The sequence below is a fragment of the Pygocentrus nattereri genome, chromosome 14, assembly GCF_015220715.1.
Source record: "Pygocentrus nattereri isolate fPygNat1 chromosome 14, fPygNat1.pri, whole genome shotgun sequence".
Lineage (NCBI taxonomy): Eukaryota > Metazoa > Chordata > Actinopteri > Characiformes > Serrasalmidae > Pygocentrus > Pygocentrus nattereri.
This window is the reverse complement of record NC_051224.1, coordinates 29186251-29209295: the sequence shown is the minus strand read 5'-3', so window position 1 is coordinate 29209295 and position 23045 is coordinate 29186251. Positions and strand designations below refer to the sequence as shown.

The following is a 23045-nucleotide window of genomic DNA, read 5'->3' as shown; positions in this document are numbered from 1 at the left end:
GCATAGGTATTACTGTACTCTACTGTAATTAATTAATACATTAGTATATTACATTTAAATCGTATTAATACTGTATATAATTTGCCAAAATAATCACCAGAGTGAACAGATGTCTTTACAAATATAGTTACAGTCATGTGTGTTTACCAGGCAGTGAATCTGTGGTGAAAGTCTGGTATCCTCTCTCTTGCACGTTGCCATTATTCTGCAGAAGTGTGATGTCAGAGATGGCATCCCGGATACCGAGCTGTGATAGGTCAGTTCCCTCAGGCGGATTTGAAATGACCAGGTATAAAGTCACCTGGGGAAACTCACTTCCTGTTTCAACCTGAGACACAAACACACATAGGAGAAAAAACAAACACACTGAATGTGAATCACTGCCTCAAGTTCTGCTATAACAACCTACAAAATCAATCTGCTACACTCATTTTTAAAATAATGTGGAGACATTAGATCAGTATTGCAATACAGCATGCAATATTTTCAGAATGCTGCCATTTTTTAAATATATTTATGTTTAAGATAAATTCAAGATTTCTACACAGTCATTAAGATGTATACAAAGTCATTCAGAGTGGTTTGATGTAGAATGTGACAATCAAGATAAACTTTCCAGGTCACAGTTTTTCACAACAATAGCAGATTTTTTCTTTCAGATTTACCACTATTTTACCCTTATCAACATTACATATAAAATTTCAGAAGACACATTTAGCTTTACTGAATTTCTTGGTCAGTGAATAATATGGCTATGTTTGCGACACCTTGCGCCATATTACCGAAACTTACTAACTAACTTTTCTAAATTACAGAAGCAAATCTTATATTAATTTAGGAATCTTATCTTATTTTACAGCATCTTATCTTAAGCTAGGAAATCTAACTGGCTCAACCGAAGTCAACTATCAACTGTCATGTCTATTACCTAGCAACCGACCATAGACACACAGCTGAAACATAAACACAATCAGTATAATTAAGTTAGTTAGCCAGACAGCTAACATTAGCTATCGTTACTGAGGTGAAAAATACCAAACAAGACTAATTACCAAGCAAGACTAAGGCTTTATTGGCCAGGTATGCTTATGCATACAAGGAATTTGGTTTTCCTTCCATTCAACTGGAAAAAAAAAACACGTTTACATGCAACCTAATAATCTGTTAATAATCCGACTAACAGCTCAATCGGAACAGAATACATCCATGTAAACACCGCAATCAGAATAGTCTAGTCCGACTTAGGCCATTCGGAATACAATTTCTATCCGATTGAACGAGGTGGGTAATCCTGTAAATAGTCCATTAAAAATGGAAGAATAATAGCCATTTAAATGCCTGAATCCGATTACATTCCAGTCAGAACGTGTAAGTACGTTCTGCGCGTGTGCGTTAGTGTCACAGCAAAAAGCAGAGAACTCATAAACCGGCTCTGGCAAAAGTTTATAACGTTCAACATGGCGGAGCAGAAACTGGTCTGCAGAGGAGATGAAGTTCATGCTTTGAGCTTCAAAAGATGCTGGTGGGACGGGCATCCAACTTATGTGTCCCGGATCACGTCTTCCTCTCGCCGCTTCCTTAATAATTACATGCGAGGTACATTTTTCTGACACCATTTTAAAGTAATTAAAAACTCAAGCGCGCCAACTGGAAACTCATCTCAGTGGGAGTGGACCTCACATGATGTTCGCTGTCATGGTAACGTTTACTCTAATTCATTCTCCACTCATGCACGTCATTTTGCAACGGATAACTTGTAGCGTGCATGTAAACGAAGATTTTCCATCAAATTGTTGAATAGGGTGTACATATAAACACCTCAGTCTGAATCTGTAATCGGAACGTATTCAATCGGATTGGCAAAAATATTTGCATGTAAACATGGCCAGTTCAGAAAGCCAAAAAAAATAGCGCGATAAACTTGAAGTTAAGAATATTGTGTCAACATTTCGTTCTGTTTATTAGAGCGTTTCCCAACGCTTTAATTATCTGACCGCGCTAACTTTATTCCTACCAATAAGCAGCCACACGTTCAGCTCTGAATAAATAACCTCAAGTTAAAGCAGCGTTTCTGATGTAGATAAATATAACCTCATTATGCTAGGAATAGTGAACTATGCTGCTTGTCACTGCATCAAACGACGGTTAAAACAGACGTTACCATGCATCTGCGGTTGTCAGGCCAATTTTGTCTGGTTAGGATGTTTTTGTAATACTATTTTCTAATCTGAAGTTAGGATATGACTATTAATTTAAGGACTGTTGTTCTGTAATAGCTTTTGTCATTAACTTTATATTTCAATGATTGAACTATGCAGACCTTTTGAGAAATCAATTGAATTACCATTTAAGACAGCATGCAGTAGAAAATGACCTATCTATGCTCAGTCTTTAAGGGTAAAAATCGGCTACACAGCTTCAGATGTTTGAACATTGCTAGCTAATCCCCTATTAATTTCTCACTCTGTAACTTAGTATCTTGACATATTGATGTACTTAAAGGCAACATATTGTCAAAATCTGTTGAACTTTCTACTTCGTCTATCGCTTAAAAATTATGAGACAAAAAACTACACCTGATTTATCCTTACACCATAGCCTTTTACAAACAAAATGTATTTGAAATGGTCAATGAATCCTTAACTTCTGTATTTTAGGGAGGGAAATGACATATTAGGTTGTGAGTGTGCAAATGTTTTCTAACCAGTAACCACAAATAGTAACTATAAAAGAAGGCATTTGTGGGCACAATATAGACAGACTTCAAATAAGGAAAAGAAGAGATGAGGAACTCCAGTACCTGAGCACATTTCTGGAACTTAAGACCAAATGTTGATGGCTTTACTGTAGTCTGGATCTGCAGATTAAGAAACAGATTTCAGCATTTCTAGTTTCTGGATCCTTACTTCTAAATTCATCATTTTAAAAGTTATGTTAAAGGACACAAGAAATCAAATAGTTTGATGCAGTATGTAAACACTGTTAAGGTTTCAAACACACAATTCTCCTCAGACCATACAGTCCAAAGATGCAAAATGAGCTAGTTTTTGAATTTATTGATTTGCAGTCAGCTTTTCAGTCTACAGCAGTTTAGCCCCACACACTCACGGTGAATAAGGTGTGCTTCAGCTTGAACTACTATAGACCACTACGGCTGTGTCGTTATTCTGTAGTAATCAAATCAAATCAAATCAAATTTATTTATATAGCGCTTTTTACAACTGATGTTGTCACAAAGCAGCTTTACAAAAATGGGAATCACAGCACAGAGAATCAGACAAAACACTGAACATAATATACAGAATATACAGAATATACAGAACCCCCGTGAGCGCTGAGGCAAGGAAAAACTCCCTCAGAGCTGGAGGAGGAAGAAACCTCGGGAGGACCAAGACTCACATCTAAAGGGGGGACCATCCTACCACTGGTCAGACAACTTATAAGTTAAACATTGAAAAGTCAATTTTACATCCACGCAGTTCTAATATATTCAGGTGTGTATAATCAACAGTGGAAACAATTAGAGTTCATATAGATTTGGATGTGATCTGTAGTGGTAGTAGTAGTAGCCATATCAGAAACTCTAAAGTAAAGAAAATAGTTGACGCTGTCAAAAGTTGATATAAGATTCTCACAGGGTCAGCTTCTGACAAGTGGGACGGTAGTGGCTGTCGTGGGCTGGAGTCGTGGGCTGGAGGTTAGGGAACTTGCCGGTTCGATCCCCAGTGCCGACAGTCCATGATTGAGGTGTCCTTGAACAAGACACCTAACCCCCAACTGCTCCCCGGGTGCCGTGCATAGGGCTGCCCACCGCTCCCGGTAAGTGTGCTCACTGCCCCCTAGTGTGTGTTTGTATGTGGTGTTTCACTTCACGGATGGGTTAAATGCGGAGGTGGAATTTCCCCATTTGTGGGATTAAAAAATATCACTTAACTTATCTTAATGTAAAAGTGCAAACATTTATAATTGTTCTCCCATGCTTAGCCTAGCAACTTGAATTTTAAGTCAATTACACATAATTGTCATATCTATGGAGAGAGAAAGAAAAAGAGTGTACAAGAGTGACAGAGAAAGAAGGAGAAAAGGAGAGTGAGAAGGAGTGACAGAGAGATAGGGAGAGCATGTGCAAGAGAGAGAGAGGGAGACAGAGTGTACAAGAGAGAAAAAGAAAGAAATGAGAAACGAGAAAGAAAGAAAGAAAGAAAGAAAGAGTGCATAAGAAAGGGAGAGATAGAGAGTGTGCAAAAGAGAGAAAGGGAGAGTGCACAAGAGAGAAAAAAGGAGAGAGAGAAAGAAAGGAAGAGAGTGTGCAAGAGAGAAAGGGAGAGAGCGAGAGATGAATAGGGAGAGTGTGTGCAAGAGAGAGAGATATCGGGAGGGAGTGTGCAAGAGAGAGAGAGAGAGAGAAAAAGAGAGTGTGCAAGAGAGAAAATGATAAAAGAAAGAGGGAGAGCATATAAGAAAGGGAGAGTGCAAGAGAGAAAGAAAAGAGGGAGAAAAATAGGGAGAGAAGGCATAAGAGGGAAAGAAAGAGAGAGAGAGAGAAGGATGAAGACTGTGGAATAGAGGAAGAAAAAGGGAAAGAGTGCAAGACAGAGAGAAAGGGAGGGATTGTGCAAGAGAGAGAGAGAGAGAGAGAGAGAGAGAGAGAGAGAGAGAGAGGGAGAGAGAAAAGAAGGAGCACGCAAGAAAGAAAAAGGTAGAGAGAGGGAGGGAGAAGAGAGACAGAAAGAAAGGGAGAGAGAAAAAGAGGGAGTGTGCAAAAGAGAAAGAGAAAGGGAGAGAGACGGAGAGGGAGAGAGAGTGTAAGAGAGTGAGAAAGAGAGAGACCCAAAAAAGACCCTAATACCTTAAAAAAACCAGCAGGCTTTGTAAACTGTGGTAAGTAAGTTGCTTTGGCAGTAGCAGAGCACATTAGGAGTAGATGGTGTTATTATATAACAATGTTTAGTTTAGTAGTAGACTTACTTTTGTGAGATGTCATTTCACTGTGCAGGAGGGGCAGCATGATATTCACTTGGATGTTAACTTAATTGTTATTACATCATATCGCAATATTAATAGGCTGCAGAGCTTGTGCTCAGGTGATTAAACATTCAGTCAAATGTTCAGCTCTTCATTCCTACATCAATTAACTTACTTATTAACTTATTTTTCTGAGGTGGTCTTACCTGAGGAAGCATGTGCCATGGCTGCCTTGGTCTAGCTCTTAGCACCTAGTGGCCCAATACAAACAGATAGTCATAAGGTGTCAGAAACCACATAAGCAACTCTATGTGACATTTAAGTCTATTTACATTTAACTTAATGCAGTTTGAAGCATATTTTGCACACATGCTGTTTGCACAATGCTAATATAATTCTACAAGACTACTTATTAGCTACATTAGTCTTACTCCACTACTAAACACCTTGCTATTACATGTTTACATATTGCAGCTCATCTGCCAATGCAAAATCTGTGTAAGTGATCTGTTTCTGACCACAGAGCTGCTCTTGACTGAACAAGAGGGGCAGTGGCAGTTTGGGCAGTGGACCATTCTCAAACTAGTGCCAGCGCTGACATGTTTAAAATTCCAGCAACAACTTTGCACTTGATACACTCATATGAGCACCACACGCACTACCATACTACCGTCACTGCCATGCTGAGAATGGACCACCACTCAGGTGATATTTTGTCAGCGGTGGACCTGTGGTCCGAAACAGACCAGTGATGAATGTGGTTGAAGGGGCTGATAAATTATGTCAGAAATTGTACACCTATACAGAAGGGCTACACAATATATAATTTCCTAATCATTATTAAAATACTGGCCTTCAGAATCAAAGAAGGTTCCAATATGCAAATTAGTCCTAACTGTGTTTTTACTACATACTGTGAGTATCCTGACCAATCACAGTTCCAGATGGGTGATCAAGGTAAAAACATAATTCTAAAAAAGGAAATTATTTTGGTAAAAAATAAATCAGGCATTTAACAGTGTCTTCAACAGTGCTACATTATTGATTCACTAATGCATTTGCAATGAAAAGAGTATCACATTCGCAATAAGTAGCAATACATCACATTACTAGTATTTGGTTTAGCTCTGTTACTATCAATTATATTAGCAATCAAGTTCTTTGGTGATTAATCAGATATTTTAGTTGTTTAAAGATTTCCACATTACCACAGTCATAATAATGCATATAAAATCATTTAAATTTTAAGTTAGCACCAGGCTAATGATGATGTAGGTTCACTCCCTATTTAAACACTGACACTTAAAGCTTATAACAGACATTCAAGTGGCACATTCTTCACTTTGATTTTGCAGTTTTATGTATGTTGCAATCCTTCAATAGAACATCTATTATGTTTAGCTCAGACCTGGTTCACATACACAGTTTGTAACTGCAAATATTTATTTTATATACATGCAATATGTAACTTCAAAAATTTTTATATGATCCTGCCGATGTGAGCTCCTTTCTTTTCAATTATGCACAGAAATGAGATTAGAGTGCTAGTAGCTCTCCCTTGTGTAGAATATGTATCTGTAATCTTTTTTTTACATACAGAGTAATCATGCAGCCCTAATTTTGTCTATACTAAGCAGCCTACTACATAGTGGACCTATGTAGTAAACCTATAAGTGGACCTATAAAGTGGACAGATAATGTACTCAAGAGTGGGCTGCTTTACCTGTTTTTCCACACCTGTCCCAATGGTGCTGCTCTCCGTGAGCACCACAGTGAGGAAGGTGGTGAAGAAATGCATTTATCATCAGAGATGGAGAACCATAAACTGGTCTGACTTCATGTTAACAACTCAAGCTTGGTTCAGTATAGGGTGAGCTCAGGTAAAGTGTGGCACCTTTTGGCAAACAGAACCAGAACAGTTTAGCAGAACTACTCACTCACAAAGTGTTAGTTTCATTTAACTTTTCTGCTTTTTTGTGCTTAAATATGTTGATATTTGTGCCTCATCTATTTAAAGAGTACCTGACCTCTCTTGCCCTGTTTTTTTTGCATATTTCAAATAGAGATAAAGTAAAAACCCATTTAGAAATCTGACATACAGACATATATGCACATATATCATAAAGGGTCATGAATATATTTATACATACATGTTGTATACACAATGTTTTCAATCATATATTGTTAAATATATGTGTTAGACATACATGTTTGAATATGTTTGTGTATGTATATGATGAATTGTATGTTACATGACAATGGCCAGTCTCACGTAAGTTGGCATATTTGTCAAATGTATATTTTCGTATCTGACAAATAAAAATTTGAAAGAAACCCATACGTGCTAATATACAGTATGTCATACATTTGAAATCCACTTATTAACAGCCATTTAACAGATTTTCATATGAGAGAAGCTGCTTCCACATTTAAAATGCATTATTACAATATGAAATTCTTATAAAAGCAGACAAGTTGGTAAAGTTCTAACTCACGGCTCAATCTAAAACCTAATAAAGGATAATTACCAAACAACAGAGTTAGAATAATAATTGTTATGGCATCGTACTTTTTATGAGTTTTGTGCATGCATTTGATTGTACAGTACAGGCAAACCCCACATTCATGTACATTACATCAATGATGAACATTCATTTATATGAAGTAACATGCTATCACGGTCAAAAGCAAGAAAGTATAGCTCCATTTAGAAACGTGTCCCATTTTAACTGATGTTCACTTTACCTTAAGTCCACTCTACCTGATCTCATCCGTTAATCAATCATCTCAGTAAAACAGGAAAGGTAACCTAGCTAGATATTAGAACGTTCATAATGTAACGGAGTAGAACGACAGGACGACACGACAAACATCAAAACTCAAAATTCCAGATCGATTTTGATCGGTGGTCAAATCGTTCCCAAAAAAACTAATCTCAATCGAAATCTGCAGTCTACTCCCTTTCAGGTCGACTCCGCCATGTTGTCCGAAGTGTGTATTTTACTTTGGGAAAGGGGGCGGAACCTGACGCAACTTTCCCAAAACTGAAAACTTTTGAGAGGACGCTTTGCTCAAACGCTGTTGGTCTATAATTCTGCGCGTCAGTCGTAACGCTTATGGGATTGGCTGAAAGCCCCTTCAGTCAACATAGCCTGGCGGAGGAGAAGGTCCAAAATAGAAGTGGATGTAATGCTGCATTCCTAACTGTACCACATACACCGTATGTCTGGTTTGTAAAGAAAGAATGAGCTGAAGAGAAAACCTGCAGAGACAGGCTTTTCCTTTCCAGTGCTGTTGAAATACAATGAAACTTTCCAGTTATCCGCCAAGTGTTGTTATATTTCCAAATCCCAGCATGTATTTAAAAACTTTAGAGTGTGTTTCAAATAACTGATACAAACTTAAGTTAGATCTATGAATGTGTGCTTCGTTTTTTTTAAAAGGGGGAACCAAGTTGTGATCGTGTGTTTAATTTCATTTAATTTGGGAAAGTCTAAGCTTTCACAAACTTTTCATAACAAAACTTAGATAACCCGCCTCCGGTCGAACACTATTGGTCTACGTTAAAGCACGTCAGCACTAGCGCGTCTGTGATTGGTCCAAGCTCACATCAGTAAAAAAAAACCTACTAGGACGAGACTTGTAGTGGACAAGATCCAAAGAAGTGGATGTTGTGTTGCATCCGTAAACAGGCCATAGACAAAATGAGGCTACGTTCAGAGATTTGATTGAGGTGGCGGTTTGTACGCTGGCCTGCTCGATTATATGTGTGTGTTTTGGGTGATATGAGCTCCGACTGCTCCGCGGACGTGCTGCTGCTGCTGCCCGGCGCCGCGCTGCTGCACTCCGGCCTGCTGACCGCGGCGCTGCTGTTGGGTGCCTGCATGGGGCTGGTGGCCGCTGCGCTCCTTCATATCTACGTCCTCAAACCCTTTTTCCTCACTAAAAAGGTACGGTCACCATGTCAGTTACATTTTCTGAAAATAATTGCAAATTTTTGTTCGGTGTTGACAGTATATTCAGGGGCGGATTTAGTAATTCTGGGGTCTCCGGAATGAACGTTTTTTAATGAGCTAATTTCTTTGTGGTTTTGTATCAAAACAGTCATTAATCATTTTTACTTTTTACCATTTTACAACTTTATCCATTAGAATTAATCGTCTTGTTTTTGCTACTGTGCCTTTAAGACTGATGTATGTAAATGAGCTCTGTTGTGATTGGCTGCCGTGTATTGGGTCTCATTCAAAAAGCAGCCTTGGCTGAAATACTACTTAGCACTTCAACGTGAATGGGCGTTGCTAAATGGGAAGATGCACGTAAAAGTAAATAAATTGGATTTTTCATGACATCACAAAAACATATTTAAAACTGGCTGTTTTTCCAGCGTAGTTATGATTTGAAACTTTGTTTATAATGTCGACATACATACATACATAAATCCCTTTTTTTCCAAAGGACAAGGAAATTTTTTTATTTCCATGACATTAGCTTATTTCTAGACATCTCAAGACCACCCCAAGTGTGTTGTAGTATTGTGTAGGGATGTCTGTGCAAACCCGCGGAGGTGCACTCATGCTGGAATGTTCCTCTTTTGCTTGAGAGCATAAACAAAAATAAGAGTGAGTGAAGACACAAAACACTACTATCATTATTATCATAATTATAGCTTTGCTTGTAATAAGAATATAGATTTAATAAGGATATCTCTAAGTTTTATAGAGAAGCTTGAATGTGTGTGTGTGTGTGTGTGTGTGTGTGTGTGTGTGTGTGTGTGTGTGTGTGTGTGGTGTCCAGTTTAAAGGTTATGACCCCTGGAGCCTGCTGGAGGTGGAGGAGAGAGATGAGGAGACTGAGAGTGGCAGTGTGGGGAGGAGGACTGTGCCATCAGAAACAGTGGTACCTTCAGATATATACAAACATACTTAGAGGTCTGCACTGGTATGAAATAGGGAAGTGCATGATGACTAATTTTAATGTTTGAGAATCCTTAAGAGTTCATGTCAATGTTTTTTTTCCTTTGACAAAAATTGCACATATAGGAATTCATTTTAAAACATATTTTATTATTTTATAATAGCAAACCAGCCATTAGGGGTGTACTTTGTGTACTTCTGGTGCCGGTCTCAAGCCCGGATAAATAGTGAGGGTTGCGTCAGGAAGGGCATCCGGCATAAAACCTGTGCCAAAACTATCATGCAGATCACAGATATGATTGCCATACCGGATCGGTCAAGGCCCGGGTTAACGACAACCGCCTCCGGTGCTGTTGACCAGCAGGGTGCTGGTGGAAATTGGACTACTGTAGGTCGAAGACCATCAAAGAGGAGAGGAGGAAGGCAGGTTAGAAGGCAGCGAGAGAGAAGGAAAGGCAGGAGTGTGGAGGTTAGAGTAGGGACTCTGAACATAGGGACAATGACTGGTAAAGGCAGAGAGCTTGCAGACATGATGGAGAGAAGGAAGGTAGATATTCTGTGTGTCCAGGAGACCAGATGGAAAGGAAGCAAGGCCAGGAACATTGGAGGTGGATTCAAACTGTTCTATCATGGTGTAGAGAGGAAGAGAAATGGAATAGGGATAATCCTAAAGGAACAGCTTGTGAAAAGTGTTCTGGATGTAAAGAGAGTGTCAGACAGGATCACGAGCCTGAAGTTGGAGGTTGATGGTGTAATTTTGAATGTGGTCAGTTCATATGCACCACAGGTTGGTTGTCAGTTAGAGGAGAAAGAGGAATTTTGGAGTAAGATGGATGAAGTGGTAGATTGTGTCCCTAGAGAGGAGAGATTAGAGATTAGGTGCAGACTTCAATGTACATGTTGGTGAAGGGAACAGAGGGGATGAAGAGGTGCTGGGTATGTATGGTGTGAAAGACAGAAATGCGGAAGGTCAGATGGTTGTAGATTTTGCAAAGAGAATGGAAATGGCTGTGGTGAACACGTATTTTCAGAAGAGGGAAGAACACAGGGTGACATACAAGAGTGGAGGGAGGTGCACACAGGTGGATTATATGCTTAGCAAGAGATGCCACCTAAAGGAGATTGGAGATTGTAAAGTGGTACCAGGGGAAAGTGTATCAAGGCAGCATAGGGTGGTTGTCTGTAGAATGAGATTAGAAACAAAGAAGAGGAAGAGAGAGAAGACAGAGTCAAAGATTAGATGGTGGAAGCTGAAGGAGGAGGATGGTAGCAGGTAGTTCAGGGCAAAATTGCAACAGGCCCTTGGGGGCAGTGAGGAGCTACCTGAGGACTGGGAAACTACAGCTAAGGTGGTGAGAGAAACTGGCAAAAATGTGTTGGGTGTTTCGTCTGGTCAGAGGAAAGAAGACAAGGAAAGTTGGTGGTGGAATGAGGAAGTCCAGGAGAGTATTCAGAAGAAGAAGGCAGCTAAGAAAAAGTGGGATAACCAGAGAGATGAAGGAAGTAGGCAGGAGTACTGTGAGGCTAGTCGCATAGTGAAAAGAATGGTGGCAAAGGCAAAGGCTCAGGCATATGAGAGGCTGGACAGTAAAAAGGAGTAAAGGACTTGTATTGTTTGGCTAAACAGAGAGATAGAGCTGGAAAGGACGTACAGCAGGTTAGGCTGATAAAGGATAGAGAGGAAAATGTACTAGTGTGTGAACAGAGAGTGTTGAGTAGATGGAAGGAGTACTTTGAAGAACTAATGAATGAGGAAAACGAGAGAGACGGGAGGACAACGGGGGGAGAGATGGTGGATCAGGAAGTGCAGAGAATTAGTAAGGTGGAAGTGAGGGCAGCTTTAAAAAGGATGAAGAATGGAAAGGCAGTTGGTCCAGATGACATACCTGTGGAGGTATGGAGATGTTTAGGAGAGAAGGCAGTGGACTTCTTAACCAGGTTGTTTAACAAAATCCTGGAGAGCGAGAGGATGCCTGATGAGTGGAGAAGCAGTATACTGGACTGGTCCCCATTTTTAAGAACAAGGGTGATGTGCAGAGCTGCAGTAACTACAGAGGTATAAAGTTGATAAGCCACACCATGAAGGTATGGGAAAGTGTTGTTGAAGCAAGGCTAAGGTGAGAGGTTCAGATCAGTGAGCAGCAGTTTGGTTTCATGCCCAGAAAGTGTACCACAGATGCAATTTTTGCGTTGAGAGTGTCGGTAGAGAAGTACAGAGAAGGTCAGAAGGAGCTACATTGTGTCTTTGTGGATCTAGAGAAGACATATGATAGGGTGCCAAGAGAGGAACTGTGGTACTGTATGAGGAAGTCAGGTGTAGCTGAAAAGTATGTTAGGGTGGTGCAGGACATGTATGAGGACAGTGAGACAGTGGTGAGGTGTGCAGTTGGAGTGACAAATGGTTTCAAGGTGAAGGTAGGGTTACATCAGGGATCAGATTTGAGCCCCTTCTTGTTTGCAATGGTGATGGAAAGGTTGACAGATGAGGTCAGGCAAGAGGCTCCATGGACCATGATGTTTGCAGATGACATTGTAATCTGTGGTGAGAGTAGAGAGCAGGTGGAAGAGAATCTGGAGAGGTGAAGGTTTGCACTGGAGAGTAAAGGAATGAAGGTCAGTAGAGACAAGACGGAATACATGTGTTTGGCCCCAACTTTCTGCCGGCTCTCTCAGCCGCCATCGTCGGGGCTCGGGGGGCGGGCGTATGCCACAACTTGAATAATGCTTTCAGCATTCAAATAGTAGTACCTCGAACAGTTAACCTTGTACTTACTATCCATGCATATCCCTAAAATGAAATTGAAGTCTGGACCTGACCCGTACCTGGGAATTGGAGATCCCTCTATGGCTGACTGGTACTGCTGTATCTGAAACCTGGACCCACTCATATGCACTAGCAGAGATGGATTATTGCAGACACTGCCTTACATGTCATCCTTGGATGAATTGGCACTTTATACATCTTGTCATCAGTGTTAATGTATACATTTAAAATTGTACACAGATATTTTTGTTGTCTATTTTTCATTTATATGTTCAAAGTGATGTCCAACCTAGACTGAATTAATGACTTAACCTGAAGAGGGCAGCAATTCACTTCCTGTCATACCCATGAATACAGAACTTTGCAAAAGTAATCAACCCCCTTAAGTCATCATATTAGTCTGGACTAAGAATGATACTTACACAATTTGGCCCACCTAGTATATTTTTTTATTCAAAAGCAACATGCTCTCTAAGCAAATTTCCAGTCAAAACTCATTATTTTCCAGCTAATCTTTTTAAACCTTTCAGATTAATATTTGGTTAAAGAAATCGTTTTGCTACAATAACCGCTTTAAGTCTTTCTTTTTGGCACATTTGCTTCAGGTTGTTCAGGTTGGTTGAATGACGCTTGTGGACTGCAACTTTCAAATAGTCTGATTTAGACACCGTAAAGTGTTCACTTTTTTTCTGCTTGAAGGTTAAGTTTTTCCCCAGCTTTATTTTTTTGACAGACTGAACTAGAGAGAGCAAAAGTGTATGCAAATTTTACATAGGCACACAGTCCTCAAAAAACAAATGTAGTACTTTAAAAAAAAAAAAACACACAGTTTGGGGGGAAAAAACAAACAACATTATTATACTAGACAAATTGTCCTGTACAAAGCCCAGGACACAATATATTGTCAAGCCTTATCAGGCTTTGGTCAGGTAACAGACCTCTAACACACAAATACACACACACACAGTCAAATCTGACCTGGAAATCAAATGATCTTATTTTCATGTAAAAATCTTTTTTTTAAGACCAACATAGTATAATACTCATTATGCAAAATAATCTCTCTCTCTCTTTCTCTCTCTCTCTCAAGCAGAAGCAGATGGAGCCAGTAAACAGTGATGTAGCTGCATTTGCGCTGAAGGCAAAAGTAGTTTATCCCATCAACCAGAGATACAGAGTGAGATCATTTTATCACATATTTATCTGAAGGCTCTGGCTATTGACAGATTCATAATTATTAATATTAGAGGGATGATTAAAACAGTAATGATTTAAACATTGTTTCATGTGCTATCCAAACTATGAATGAAGGTACATAAGTTTGTGTGTAATGTGATAATGGTAAAATAATGGTAAGTCTGAAGATAATAAGTTTCAGTTCTGAATTCAAATGACATCACTCTGTATATTCATAACCTTCACGTTAAATTTCATGTTCTGTAAAGGAGCTTATAAAGATATTATTAAATTCTTCAGACATTCTATTCCTATAAGCACCACTGTGAATGAAGTTTCTCCTTAATGAAGCATTTCAAATCAAAACACTTAAAATTAAATCTTATCCACTGAATTGATAGGGTTTCCCTTTAACTCCTTATTGCAAGGTCTTTATTGGGGTCTTCAGTTTGGCAGGCTTATATCTACATAATCAGGAATATAGCAAAAAAAGGATGGGTAAATCCCAAACTTCATTGGCCACCCAATGTCGTAAGTGTGGCATGATTGGCAACTGCATATATAAACTGTGCATATCTGGTCAACCATTTAGCCAGTAATGTTATTATTTCATGTATGCTGTTTGGTTTCCTGTGTTGCTAGTACACTGTGTAAAATAAGTTATTATATTTCAATGAACTAGAACTATAAAAAACTACCTAAACTACCTTTTAACTATAGTACTTTTGAAGTTGCAATATGAAAAAAATGGGGGTGAGTACTATTTCAATTTAAAATCCCTGCATTCCTGTACATAAATTACACATTACTTTCATATTAGTTAATGAACAATTCATAATAGTTACTGAATAATAAATTTTTAGAATAATAACTGAACAGTTGTCCTGCAGTTCAGACAATTTCACTGTATTTCTGTATTTTTCTAATGGATTAATTAACATGTTCTACCGTTGACTCTTCTGTTGTGAGTCATTGATCATCATTATGTGATTGTTAGCCATTAGCAGATGGGGCCTCCAATCCTTCTCTACATGAGAACACCAAACCGGCCGCACCTCCTGACCAGAACTCCATCTCCTCATCTGCTGATGACTGGCCAAGTCAGGAGAGAGAGGAAGACGAGAGCAGTCAGGACATCTGCTCTGGACCTGCACCTAAAACACAGCAGAGCCTCAGCTTTAGGAGAGTGCAGCACTACCCCCACACACTCTGCTACCCTGGGTGAGCACACACACACACACAAATACACACAGACACACACATTCACATGCATGCATGCATGCTTATTCTTGTATACTGTATATATGTCTGTGTCTGTCTGTGTGCGTGCGTGCGTGTGCACGCTTCTGTATGTATACAGTCACATGTAAAAGTTTGGGCGCCCCTGGTCAATTTAAGTGTTTTTGCAAAATTTATTTTCTAGTCAAAATATCTAATAAGTACATGTTATTCCTTTTTTTCCAAAGAAGTTACACAGAAGCCTTAACAACCAAATTCAATTTCAGATTTTTCAGTTTATTGTGTCCATATTTTCCTTTATTACACCTTCCGTTCTTTTCAGGAGACTTGATTTCAGTTTTTCAAAGAAATCTGCAAAGATATTTTTTCTACACATCTGAAGTTCAGTCTTGTTCATGTGCATCTCATAGGTAATTTCAAACTCCTTCAATGATGTTTAGGTCTGGACTTCTTTTTTTTTTTTTTTGTCTATTTTATTTTTTTCAGTAAGCGCTTCTTTATTAGATATACATCCATTCAGACTTAGTGTTGAGTTATCTTCTCACATTGGAAGGATGGACAGAAACACCTGTTGATTCTTTCAGATCTGAAGCAAGTGTGGAGCTTGATTTTTTTTTTTTTTTTCCTCTCTCTCACAGATGAAAGCTGTAAGTGCTGTTTATCCAGCAGTGACAGATCTTGAGTCCCATTTTCTTTAAAGCTTATAAGATTATATAATCTCTTTTGAACTCTAATTGCAAACTCCAAAACAGTGATTTTCCCGACTTGTTTTCCTTTGATTTTCCCAATGCAAGTGGATTATCTTTTAAATCTCCTCAGAAATATGTCCTGAAAAATGAATGATTTTGTTCTTAAAGCTGTATTACATAACCTTTGAGGATCTCTAATTGTACACAACATGCTTTGGCTACGTTTACACAGCAGGTAAAAGTGGCCCAAATCTGATTTTCTCACCAAATACGATTTTTTGTTTGGCTGTTCACACTATCTTTTAAATGTGACCTGTATGCGACATCAGTCTGAACAGATCATGCTTCCAAATCGACCCGCATGTGCAAAAGAACAATACTTGGCTCATCCAGAGGTAAACAACCAAAAAACTAGTCACTCCTGGTTTGGTCTTCACCAGCATTGCAGGAGCGATTATGAAGTTCCAGTGGTTGACAGCTGGACACATCACACCCAATGTGTTCGAGTTCACCGTAAAAAGGGTGCGTTATTCGGGCAGGTCCACTTCTTTGGTTCAGGTCCTCGGATTGTCTAGACTCTTCTCTGACTCTGCAGCCTCGGGGTCCTCCGGCCGCGCTTGGCCACTTCATTCGAAACCTCTTCAAACACGGAGTGGCTGCGCTGAGTCTCTTCTAATTTTTGGGGTACAGAAACATCAGCCTGAATATTTATGAGTCTCAGCAGCGCGAAATGATGACAAATGTCAAGTTGTGCCAACGTAAGAGTCGCATGAATTCCGATCTGGCTGTTCAGACAGAGTCGCATTGCTGCAGATCGGATACAGATCGGATTCCAGTACCACATATGAAAGCGTCTCAAATCTGAATGGAAAATGTCAGATTCAGTGCGTTTTTTTGCTGTTCACACAGCCACACAAATGACACATCTGTGTCACATTTGAGGAAAAAGATCAGATTCGGGCCACTTTTACCTGCTGTGTAGACGTAGCCTTTGTTTTGTGGGTGCACTTTGGACCCCTACAACCTAAGGAATCAGACGATTGCGAGCGCGTTCAACGTGCAAGAACTCAGTCAAAACTCAGCATAAGTGTGTAAGTGAATTATCTACTATTGTGCTCAGTATATTCATCATGTATTTGAAACATGAACATGGAGCCAGACCTTTTTTTTTGAGCTCATGTGTGGCATTAACATTTAAAGTATGATGTTGGGTCAAGTTTTCAGACATCTCTGACTTTTGCATTATGATTTAGGCTTTACAGAGCAGCTCACAGCCATGCACACATGCTGTTTTAGTGTTTTCTGTTTTTTCTTCTGACTTAGTAATGCTACTTATTTCAGTTTTATCTGAACATCTCACACATTGCTGCTTTAGTTGCTGTTTTGACTGGAAAGTAAATAAATGAATGGTGCCCTCTACCTTTTTTGCACAGTGTGTGAGTTGCAACTCTAGGTCCACACACAGCTGTCCTAGAGTTTTTAAACATTTTGTCTACTCCCTGTCCTCTTTATTAGTCACACCTACCTTATTGATCCACCTTGTGGATTTAAAATCAGAGATAGTAGCTTATCTGTTGTTGGACAGTTTGTGTTAGTCATCCTGTAGTCCTTCACCAGTGGTCACAGGATGTTACTCATAGGATGCTGTGGCTGGATATTTTTGGGTGGACTATTCTCAGTTCAGCAGTGAAACTGGGATGTTTTAAAAACTCCAGCAGCACTGCTATGTCTGATCTACTCAGACCAGTGCAACACACACTAACACACCACCACCACGTCAGTGTTACTGAAGTGCAGAGTATGATCCACCACCCAATTAATAGCTGCTCTGTGGGGGTTCTGACCAATGAAGAGCATGGTAAAATACATGCACATCCACATACATGCACACTAGTGAACACACACACTAGGGGGCAGTGAGCACACTTGCCAGGAGCAGTGGGCAGCCCTATCCACGGCGCCTGGGGAACAATTGGGGGTTAGGTGCCTTGCTCAAGGGCACTTCAGTCATGGACTATCAGCCGAGGGGATCGAACCGGCAACCTTCCCTGTAATTGTAGAACTTCGAAGTCCAGAGGTAAATGGACCTGATAAAGTGTAGAAACAAGGAGGTTTACTTAACGAACTGGCTGCTCTGTGTATGTCATAAGAATACATATGCATGCAGTTCTGAACATTTTAACATGTGTTTTAGGGATGAAGGTAAAGTGAGTCTGCTCTGTGTGACACTGCAGAACCTTTATCTACGTACAACTCAACTACAGAAGGAAAAATGGAATGTAGGTCCTGTCCTCCACCACACACATGCACACACTGAACAGGGTCTGTCACAACATGTATATAAATAAATATATATATATATATTATGTATGTATGTTTACCAGATAAATAAATGTTTAGCCAAAAAGGCAAAAATGTTTTTTGCTTTTGTTGTTAGTTAATGTAAAAGACATCTTATTCCAAGCACTTGTAAAGCATTTCTATTAGTCCATTTTTCATAAAAAAAATTCATACAATGAAAACGGAAGCTGCTAACTCAAATGATGTAGAAAATTATTTTAGGACAGCAGTGATAAACAAAACATGTTTATACATGGCTTCAGACACCGATATGCTGACATAACCTTTTGCCTTAAACATCAAAATAATGATTTGTTGAAAAATAACTTTCAGACCATTTTCCTTGTACCAAATCGATCAACCAAGAGTTTTTTTTGTTGTTGTTGTTGTTGTTTTTGTTTGTTTTGCATTAGAGCTATGAGGTTAAAACAATTAACAAGTAATGAAAGCCTGTACCTCGCCAATTAGCTCTGTGGAACTGCATGCACTTGTTTCAGGCCTATTTTATATTTTTAAGCCTGAATTTTCTCCATAATTTTGTCCTTTTTTTTTTTTTTTTTTTTTTGTGCGTCAGTGTCATAAACCACATAAAGATGTTTGAGATGATGGTCTGAGGCAGTTTAATTATGTCATTTGCATGATGCTAAACTGAAAATAACAAAAATAAACCGTTTTTTTAAACAAAGTACAAAATTATGTCAGTTTGAATTTTGGCTGAACTATTCTCATACAAATTGTGCCTTTTGTCCTGTGGTGTAATCCATAACATAGAATGAATACACAGCATAGAAAAGGTTTTCTAAAATTTCTGTCATTGTTCTTTTACTTATTTCAGATGTTCCTGCATGTTCTAAGAGTTCTGTTCAGCAGAGAGAACTTTGCTCTGCAACAAGACTTACAGCAGCAGGAAAAGGTATGGTAATGTCTTATACTTTTCTAGTAAAAAGCATCAGCATCGTTCTGGTTCTACTGGAGCTGTAGTGCTTTGACATTTAACAAAAAACTTATACTTCATATATATAATTTGGCTTGTTAAACACTTTAATCCTGAAGCTGACTTACATGAAACTACATTTTACTTTAGTTTCACAATGTAAAGCATCCTGCAACTCACTTTTAACTGACCCCAACAAATGCAATCATCTCAACTTTGTAAAACAAGTTTCATGAAATAGCTAGTCACAACCATGCGATCATGTCAGGTAGCATTTAAAATGACTGCTTTTACCAGATCAGTGGACAAAAATTGAAACAGAAGATTGTTTATTAGATGGTTGAAAAGTAGATTCACCAGATTGACTTGCAAGGTGGATAGTTTTAATTTTGTCAGTGGCCTGAGCCATGACAAGCATGAGTTGCTTGACATTAACATTTCTTTTACCAACTTGGCTCAGCTAACCAGCTAATGGTAACAGCTGTTAAGAGTTGCTTGTAATAGTTTATTCTTCTTTGTTAGTCTACTGTTATTGTGATCTATGTTGCTAGATTATTATTTTTCTTTGCTGTTGATGCCTCTTGATTTTTACATACAGCAGCAATTCCTTTGGGTTTCAAATGATGAAATTTATTACAGAAGAGGAGACTAAGATGCTGTTCTCAGTAAACTTGTGTTTCTAGGACCGGATGAGCAGGGAATCAAATATAAACGTAATGTCTGGTTAAACATTTGTTTTCAGACCTTAAAGCAGCACTATGTAATTTTTTTTTTCCTAAAACTGAAAGAAATGGCATTACTGAGTATGTAGAAAAAAGAACACACTAAAACATGGTGTGCATGTGCTTCTGTGAGTCAGCATGTAAAGCATAGTTTTGCTTTAACATACATAGAACTCAAAAACTCAAAAATAAAAATGTATAATGAAAAAGAAAACCTAACAAGATAAGAGAGAAATATAGATGGAGAAGAATAGAATGAAAGTGACAACCAGAAAATGATACAAAAGATATAAATGCTACAAATATGCAAGTGTAAACATGTCACAGATGATGTTAAATGGGAACAAGACAAAAATATGAGCTTCTAACTAAATAGTGGAGTAATGTCTTGCTCCTTTCTGTTGCAACTTTTTTTTATTTGCTTCATCTGTCAAGTCGCATGAAAATGAAGAAAGTTTCACTGTATAAAGCCAGTCTTTAGACATCACAGTTATCATCGATAACATCAAAAGCATGTATTTATATATCACTGTATTTTATTGTTACATATATTATTATATTATTTCACATTCATACTTGAGATTGTATACTTTTAGTTGATTTATTTTATACATATTTTTGTAATTTCTGACAAAATAAACAGCCAGAAATGTGGATTCAAACCTGCCAAAAGAGATTTAATTCAGTAATTATAATAAATTATTATGGCAGAACAATAATAATAATTTCAAACTTCTAAGTGTTCAAATCTGCAGTCCAGAAATGAAACGCATGGAAATGAACTTCTTGCCATCAGCTGAGCTTTTGTCCTGTGGATCATTCATTTAGCATCATTTTGTACAGGAAATGGAGCAGCTGAAGAAAGACATGTGTCCTGAGCTGCTGAGCTGGGAGAAAGGGGCAGAGTCAGGCTCAGTTTTGTGCTCTGTAGAGGAAGTGGAGAAAGCAGGCAGAGAGAAGCTGGCACATACACTACATACGGTAATTATACACACACACACACACACACACACACTACGGCTGCATAATACATTGTTTGATAACTTCTTGAACCTTACTACATAACAAGGCCATAAACATGTCATCTATTTCAGTATTAATGACTGTCTCCTGCTGCGCCTCAATGAACGCTTATTAAAAGAAAAGTGAAAACCATTCCAGAAAACAGCAATATGTTCAAAAAAAAAAATTGGTCTGGATTCTCATAAAGTTTTTATAAGTAACTGATTCAAAAGTCTTTAACATTGCAGTGGACACGCTGCCTGGCACACGGGAGAGTTTATTCTCCATTCAGACACAATCCCTAATGTTACCTCTTATTAAATTTACTGTTTTAAGTCTTAATGGATAAGAAATTCTGCTAAAACCTGCTACAAATACACCAGGTAACACAGTGAACATAGTGTAAAGCGTGCTAATGGGATTCCTCTACCTATATAACTCAGGCTTTCCAACTATTTCTCACTCATTTCCAACTGTGTAGTCATTTACAGTGTGAGGTAACGTTAGTCCGGATTGTTATAGAGGGAGTGAACGTTGAGCAAAGAGAGAGAGATTTTAGAAACCACTGGTGCCATACTTAGCGATAGCCTTTGGCATAGCAGCCTACCTGTGGTGTGCCTCTGTCGGTCAGCAGCATCACGCAGCAGCAAGGTCTCACAGCCTGTTGCTCCAACCAAGCAGAGGAATCCATGGCTCAGCCACAGCTACTGACTGTGTGAATGACCGGAACATTAATGTATACAAAACTCTAATCTTTAAATGTGATTCATATGGGGCATTTTTTGCCCTCACGTTTTATGTTTCAGGGCACTTTTTAAAATGTAAGGCTTTGTTACTGTGTGACATTGCATTCAATAAATGTTAATGAACCTGATTAAATCATACAGCCTGTTTGTTTGTTTGTGTATGTGTGTTTGCAGGCTGTGAGTTTTGCTAAACGGTTGGAGCAACTCTGTCAGCGCCTTCATAGCAGCACACCAAATGAAGTTGCACAGGATACGACGCATTCACTAATCCACTGTCTCCTGTTTTTGGAGAAGCAGCTAGCGGATATCCAGTCTTCATTTGTGAAGGTTAGGTGGAGGAGCATCCTTACCATCCTTAATAAACACTCTTTAAGCCCAACAATCCTTAGATAATGCAATCTAAACTTATTATTGATATACACCATCTAACCATACCGATCCTTGAAAAACACTATCTAAACTTAGCAATCCTTAATAAACAGTCTCACCTTAACATTGCCTTAATGAATAAACCTAATGATCTTTAACAAATATTATCTCATTTTAACAATCTTGAAAAAAAAACTCTTCCTCACCCCAACAGCCCTTATTAAACAACAGCTAAACCTAATCTTTTAATAAACACTTTTTAAACCTGATGATGCTTAACATTATCTAAATAAACAGTCCTTTAAAGAATTAATTAGCTCACTCTTTAAAATGTTAATAAACACTTTCTAAGCTGTTGAAAATCACTATACAATTTTTGTTGTAAATAATTAAAATAATACCTAAATAAGCTGGTAGATTTAATAAATACCATCTAAACGTATTATTCCTTAATAAAGTCTCTAACCTGAACATTCTTTAATAAACACCATTTAAACCTAACAGCCCCCAAAGGTGCAGTAGTCTATTCACATCTGTAATTACAAATAACCTGGAAAATATGTAGAACATGAGTAAAGACAAATTGGTAATGGTATCTGCATAAGCCTATCATGTGCCACAGTTTAGAAAACTACAGGGCCAATTCAAGGTTTTGTCTGTGTTTGCACTGACCTATCATCAGTCATTTTATAAGACCCCTCCTACACCACATAACTCTGCTTCCATCTCCTTCTGAACAGATCACAAAAACACGGCAGAATGTAGTTAGCAACCTGCACTGGCACTGTCTTTTAGCTAGGTTACCTAGAAAAAAAATAAACCACCTTGAGATAAATTAGCTGACAGCCATGGTTATCACTGTTGGTAACATGTGAAATAGTTTTTGCAGTGAAATTGACCACACTCGATGTGCTGTATTGAGTATTTTAATCTCCTCTCAAGCATTGATGGTGTAATGCCTTGCTTTTATCATCTATATCTAAATTGTGAAGTAAGGTAATACCTTTAATAAACAGCTTATCTCATCACTAAAAAGTGAAGTCAGACACTTTAGAAATAGAGCTTGATTCAAACTATAAATAAACACAACAGGTCACGATCAGTTTGTGTTGATGGGCGAGAATAGGAGTCCGATCAAAAAAAAAAAAAACACATGCACCTTTTAATAAATGCCATTTAAACATTA

The 23045-nt window shown here is 38.4% G+C and overlaps 2 protein-coding genes across 6 annotated transcripts in view; one reads left to right on the top strand and one right to left on the bottom strand.

Moving 5' to 3' along the window:
- The window catches only part of LOC108431920 (limbin), a 41782-nt gene extending 33831 nt beyond the window's left edge, over positions 1-7951 (bottom strand). Inside the window, exons 1-5 of one of the 2 annotated variants that reach the window (XM_017705407.2) lie at positions 7711-7951; positions 6689-6859; positions 5172-5216; positions 2801-2857; positions 148-328 (exon numbers count right to left, since the gene is read on the bottom strand). In XM_017705407.2, the coding sequence (XP_017560896.1) occupies positions 148-328; positions 2801-2857; positions 5172-5216; positions 6689-6763 (358 nt within the window). In that variant the 5' untranslated portion in view covers positions 6764-6859; positions 7711-7951. The remainder of the gene's footprint in view (positions 1-147; positions 329-2800; positions 2858-5171; positions 5217-6688; positions 6860-7710) is intronic. The other variant, XM_037544481.1, reaches the window with a different exon arrangement.
- Positions 7952-8562: 611 nt separating this feature from the next.
- LOC108431921 (ellis-van Creveld syndrome protein) overlaps positions 8563-23045 on the top strand; it is a 32741-nt gene continuing 18258 nt past the window's right edge. For 2 of the 4 annotated variants that reach the window (XM_017705409.2, XM_037544493.1), the window contains exons 1-8: positions 8563-8915; positions 9760-9861; positions 13736-13819; positions 14816-15039; positions 17941-18025; positions 18922-18999; positions 20586-20723; positions 21665-21817. In XM_017705409.2, coding sequence (XP_017560898.1) covers positions 8751-8915; positions 9760-9861; positions 13736-13819; positions 14816-15039; positions 17941-18025; positions 18922-18999; positions 20586-20723; positions 21665-21817 — 1029 coding nt within the window. In that variant the 5' untranslated portion in view covers positions 8563-8750. Of the gene's footprint in view, positions 8916-9759; positions 9862-13732; positions 13820-14815; positions 15040-17940; positions 18026-18921; positions 19000-20585; positions 20724-21664; positions 21818-23045 lie in introns of all 4 variants that reach the window. The other 2 variants (XM_017705408.2, XM_037544492.1) reach the window with 1 other exon arrangement.